Source organism: Podarcis pityusensis, assembly GCF_964106645.2.
Source record: "Podarcis pityusensis genome assembly, chromosome: 14".
Taxonomy (NCBI): Eukaryota; Metazoa; Chordata; class Lepidosauria; order Squamata; family Lacertidae; genus Podarcis; species Podarcis pityusensis.
The window spans coordinates 14,575,768-14,581,767 of record NC_138039.1 but is presented as its reverse complement, the minus strand read 5'-3'; the positions used below and the strand labels follow the sequence as shown (position 1 = coordinate 14,581,767).

Here is a 6,000-nt window from a genome sequence, read left to right as displayed (position 1 = left end):
ATAGGTGACATCCATCTTTCTTCTATCCACTAGACCTTAATGCAGTCAGAAGACGACTGATCCCCTTTCTCCTTCTCGCTTACACATATATTAAATGTTCTCCTTTTAATCCTGCTTCTCCTAAAGGGAAACGAAAGGTATCGTCTTCCCTTTCAACTCTGTTAACCTTTTATTCTGCTTATCTTTGCAACGGCCTTCTCTGCTAGTATAAAAGGACAGGGCAGTGGGTAATTGGGTAGGTTTCTCTTCCCCTCCCCTCCTCAGTCCCGGCTTTTTGCCTGAATGACAATGTCTGCCTTAATGGGTTTAACTAGACAATTCAAGCGTAAAATCCATATTCACTGGCCTGTCATTTAACATTTTTTTAAAAGGGGGCAAGGGGCTTGTCCAGGGGGATAGGCGGTCAACCATACTAATGCCATTCCGTGTGTCTGTAGATCACCCTATAGTTGATATTTTACAAAAGAACTCACTGTTCTGTAAAGGCCTTTTGCTTTTTCACCGCCCAGTGTTTATCCTGTTTCAGTTTTTCTACCCACAAGATTTCCTCGGCTAGGTTTTGTATCTGACTCCTTCAAAATAATAATAAAGATAAATAAATAGGGAGCCCACTCTCATGTTAACCTAGCCCGGCCTTGTCCAACCTGATGTGCGGAAGTGTTGGACTATAACTCCCATCAGCCCCAGCCACACAGTCTGTCAGGGAAATTGGGAGTTGTAGCTCATAACATGGGGGGGGGGGTGCATAAGGTCCGGGAGAAGAAAAATCCTCGCCACTGTCCCAAAAAACAAAGCCTTCCTGGACATGGGAAGATAGGAAGCTTCCCTTATATCGAGGCCACATTCACTCCATACATTTAAACCACAATGATACCGCTTTAAACACTCGTGACTTGTCCCAAAGAATTGTGGGAGCTGTAGTTTGCTAAGGTGGTTAGAGGTTTTAGGAGACCCCTTCCCACCCCCACCCCCGCAGAGCTACAATTCCCAGAGTATGGTAACAATAAGTCTATTCTCACAGGGAACTCTGCACCCTTGACAAAGCTAACCAGGTCCCAGAATTCCTTGGTCAAAGCCATAACTGTTGGTGCCATAGTGCTTTAAATGTATAGCATGAACATGGCTCTCCAAGGCTTCAGTCAGGGGTTTTTCTCAACCCTAACTATAGATGCCAGAGATTGAATCTGGGGTCTTCTGGATACCAAACAGATCCTCTGCCCCCCACCCCAGTTATGAATGTGAGCAAAACTTCTCAGAGATGCTGGGGCCCCAGTAACTGCCTGAGGGTGCCTTGTGGTGGTGCTGGGCCTGTCAGTCTCCATTACTATGGGATTTAAGTAAACACCGAAATTACAGTGGTACAATTAGAAGAAGAAGAAACCCACTGGAATTTCTCACTGCCTTGCATTGGCAAATAGACTTAGCAGCTTCGGAAATAATTGCAAGAGACAGAGCGTCCCTTCTGTTGCCTTGGGGCAAACTGGGTCTTTCACTGCGAGGTCAGTTTCACCTATGGGCACATTGCAACTTCCAAATAAATCAGCGGTAGTAGACAGAGAGGAATTGGCTTGGTTTGGGGTGGTTGTCTTTTCTTTTATTACTTTTACTATTTCCTCACGTTAATTGGTGGGAGATTTTGACCTTGAAATCACCACCACCACATTGGGAAATTTATCTGAGGGGGAAAAGGAGCCTGACTGGAGATGCAACTTTAAATGCAAAACAACAGAATTAAATATGATCTCTTCCTCCTTCAGGTGCTCCTTCCTGTGGCGCTTCTCAGTGTTCGTGTTATAAAACCACTTTCCTGTTCCAGAAATCTAAAATGCAATAACTGTCCCAGGCTATCTTCTAGAATTGTCATTTTTAAATAATTAATAGGGAAATTTTCCTCAAGGTTAATCTCCTCCCCACTACAGCAAAACACACACAAAAAACCCAAAAAAACCACAATGAGAGATCTTGTAATAATCAAAAATACCAAACACGTCAATTAAATTATTAAAACAGCAGCCAGAGAGAGAGAGAAAACAATGTATTCGATTTTAAAATGCATTGACACAGCAGCTTAATAAAATCTTTCTGTCTTCCTAAAATTCAAGAGAAAAGGGGTCGGCATAACTTATTTTGGGGAGGGAGCTTCATAATCTTGGTACCAGGGCTGGATTTAGGTTTGATGAGGCCCTAAGCTGCTGAAGGTAATGGGGCCCTTTATATGTCCAGCTGTCCTTTGTCAACAACAAATTGTCACTGTTTTTTTGTGTTGAATATATGCTATATGGTAATTTATGAACCTAATAGGTATCTAAAGCCCTTTGCACGTAACAAAATGTGTATTTTATCAAAGTAATTGTTGAACTTATCTTATATTTTGGAAATGTACATCCAGTGTTGTTTTTTTCTTTAATTTTTTTGGCGGGCCCAAGAGAGTGGGGCCCTAAACTATAGCTTGTTTAGCTTATACGTAAATGCGGCATTGCTTGGTACCCTTTTCGTATACCACTTGAGAGTCTTTTTGGCAAAAGGGTGCGGTATAAATGCTGCAAATAAATAAAATAGTAATAACACACACACACACCAGCAATTTTCAAGCGGTCCACAGAGAAAAAAGGTTTGAGAACAAGTGCAGCGCACTACGTGATCTCTTCAGCCCATATGCTAGTAACCTTCTCTTAATGTGCTTGATTGCATACATTTAAGCATTCCTACCCCCCACTTTAACTATAATTGGTTAAGGGTGCTAGGAATGGTAGCTCTGTGAGGTCGGCACCCTTAACAAACTGTGGCTCCCAGGATTCTTTGGTGGAAACCGTATCGTGAAAGCACGGGATGGATGTGACCGTAGTGTCCTCTCACTCTAATGTACCAACGCCACTGAGTTTTGTGTTTCCCCCCACCTCCCAACAGTCTTTCTTCCACACCGTCCTGGAAAACAGCCCTCATTGCAACACAATGGTGGACAACAACCTGCACATCACAAACTGGAACCGCAAGCTGGGTTGCAAATGCCAGTACAAGAATATTGTGGACTGGTGCGGCTGCTCCCCTAATGATTTCAAGCCGGCCGATTTCCACCGATTTCAGGTAAGTTGGTATTTTATCAGGTTTGTTAGTCACGCCATCGTAAGGCTGGATCCAACAGGTCTTTTCTTACGTTCTCATGTGTGAGAGTTGGAGTCCATCATTAACCGGAGGACACCATGCTGAGAGCTTCTGCTCTATCCCATACTCTACTTGACAGCAACTCTCCATGAGTTCTGGTCACTGCCGCCTGGTCCTTTTTCCTTTCTTTTTTAAACGATGATGCCAAGGGTTGAATCTAGAACCAGCTGCCCTTCCCTCCCACAGAAGCTCCATCTGGTGTTTCAGTCTATGGTGTATCTAGAGCTTTGAATGTTAGTTTTTTTAAAGAATCTAGTTCAAGCTCAACATGTCCAGAAAGGAACCAATGCAAGTTCGCTTTCATCCCTTTACAGAACAAGCTAGTTCAGTTCACAGTTCAATTCAAATTCAACCAAAGGACCCTCAGCCCCCCCCCCAAAAAAACCCCCAACATGCAGAATGTTACTGGCTGCTGTGCTGAAGTATAAAATATAATTAAGAAGGCTAAAAACATCCAAAAGTGCATGCACACAGTGGAATGTGAATTGTTTACTTATAGCTCGGTCAGCAGAGCATGAGTCATGGGTTTGAGTCCCACGTTGGGCAAAAAATTCCTGCATTGCAGGGGGTTGGACTGGATCTGACCCTCATGGTCCCTTCCAACTCTACAATTCTATAATTTTTTTGGCTCATCTTTTCATTCTATGATTCTATTTTTCCTCAGAAATTATGATCTTGAAGCTTAAAGGCCCAAAGTGTCTGAAGCATTAAAAAAAACCCACACATGTAAGAGATGATGAACTGGAAATCAGTCAAAGTCCCACCCCAAAATGAATTTAGTTCACATTCTGTTCTCAGCAATTATGGGAGCTATATGTTCAGGCATAGTTCAGATATTTTTGAACTCATTCAGTAAACTTCATTAAACCAAACTAGTTCATTCCAAACACGGGGTGGAGGGCTCCCACTTGCACAAATGAGGTCCCAGGTTCAGTTGCTGGCATTTTCAGTTTTAAGCATCTCAGGTAGCTGGGTTGCCCAACAAGTTCTGGAGGGACACTGATTTCCCACCCCCTGCCCAAAAGTAAACCTGTATTCCTGGTGAGAATGCTTCATGCATTCCAGGCATTCTGGCTGCAAATGGAGAGAATAAACATAATTGGAGCCACTCCGAAAGCAAATTTGACGGGTGGTGTTGACTTTTCAGAAGGCATGTTGCACCTTTTGATCTTGGCGCTTTCAAGCTTGACACTTTCTATCCCTCTTTATTAAAAAAAATGTGCAGAAAACAAAGAAGGCTTTTACAGTCTAACAGAGCGGTGTTAGAGAAACACATAAACCGTGAGCAGCATCCCAGTTCAGCCTGTTATACAAAAATGTAAGAGCCCCCTATCACCAGCATCCACTTTCCCAAACACTTGTTAACATAACATAGCTTCCACAGACACCAGTGTACCCACCAGTGCGTCCTGTGGTGTTCACAAAAGGTCTGAATAAATATCCCCTCAAAAACACACAAGAGACGATTTGCTTTCCCTGCTCATTTCCTGTTTGCACTGACAAAGCCTCTCTTACATTGAAGCTTTTATGTCATGCCCCCATGGCAGCCATTTTAAGTTATGGCACCCACCCACCCATGGCAGCCATTTGTGTTATGCCAGGCTCAAGGCAGCCATTTTGTGACTGATGCTAGCAGCACTTTCTCAAAATTCTGAATGTGCTCATTGGCGCAAAAAGGTTGGCAACCCCTGCGCTCGAACAGCAAATCACCCATACACAAAAGTTCACAATTAAATTACTGGGTCTCATCTCTTTGATACTCATTCTTCCAACCTGCCAGGACTGTGCTGACACATTGCAAGTGGCTTTTTCTTCCCACCCCCACCCCCACCCCGGTTTCTCTACATCTGAACTTTTTATGTCCCGTTTTTGCTGGAATTTTCTGACATCCGATCTTGCATCAGCATGACGTGTAAGGTGGGAACCTTGTGTTCTTCAAAAAAAATCCACAGAAACCACGTTGTAAACAAATTGTTCTTATTGACACAGCAAACCACAAGACCGACCTTCTTTGCGCGCAAATTTGAAGCGGTGGTGAATCAAGAAATAATTGGCCAGCTGGATTACTACTTGTATGGCAACTACCCATCGGGCACTCCAGGCCTGAGATCGTACTGGGAGAATGTCTATGACGAACCAGACGGGATCCATAGCATCAGTGACGTCATGCTGACCATGTACCACTCATTTGCTCGCTTGGGCCTGAGGAGAGCAGAAACCTCCTTCCACACTGATGGTGAAAACAGCTGCCGGTAAGTTCAGAGTTCCTTCAGTCTACAGCAGGTGGCATATACCTCTTCTTCTCCACACAGCTGAGGTCTACATTCCCTCTGAGCTAATCTGTCAGCAGCTGCAAGCCAACAGGGATCAAGAAGCTAAGCTGGTGGGCACAGGACAGAGTCAAAAATGAGCAGGGAGTCCCCTTCTCCCTGTTTCTCTCTTGCCAATCTCCAGTCTCCATTTCTCTTTCTCTCCAATAATACCCTTTTCACTCTCACTCACTCATGGATTGCGACTGCACGTTTCAGCTTTATTTATGTAGACAACAAGGGTAGCACCTGTCTAATATTTAATGGGAGGGAATTCCAGAAGGGAGGTACCATAGCATTAAAAGCCAGATTTGTATATCATGAGGCGTGGACTCTGCAAGAGGCCCTGTCCTGCAGAGCACAGTGATTGATTGGGTATATAAGGGGCAAGATGGATATTTTAGGTATCCTGGTCCCAAGATGTACTGTAGAGGAGTTTATACACCACAACCAACACCTTAAACTTAGCCCAATAGCCAGCTGGCAGCCAGTGCAATTTTTAAAAGTTTGTGAGTCTGGGAGCTGCCAT

General features: G+C 43.9%; 1 protein-coding gene across 1 annotated transcript in view; it reads left to right on the top strand.

The window, feature by feature from the left end:
• Positions 1–6,000, top strand: part of XYLT1 (xylosyltransferase 1) — a 166,589-nt gene that overhangs the window by 144,423 nt on the left and 16,166 nt on the right. Inside the window, exons 8-9 of the mRNA XM_080981824.1 lie at positions 2,908–3,084; positions 5,152–5,414. Of these exons, the coding sequence (XP_080837950.1) occupies positions 2,908–3,084; positions 5,152–5,414 (440 nt within the window). The remainder of the gene's footprint in view (positions 1–2,907; positions 3,085–5,151; positions 5,415–6,000) is intronic.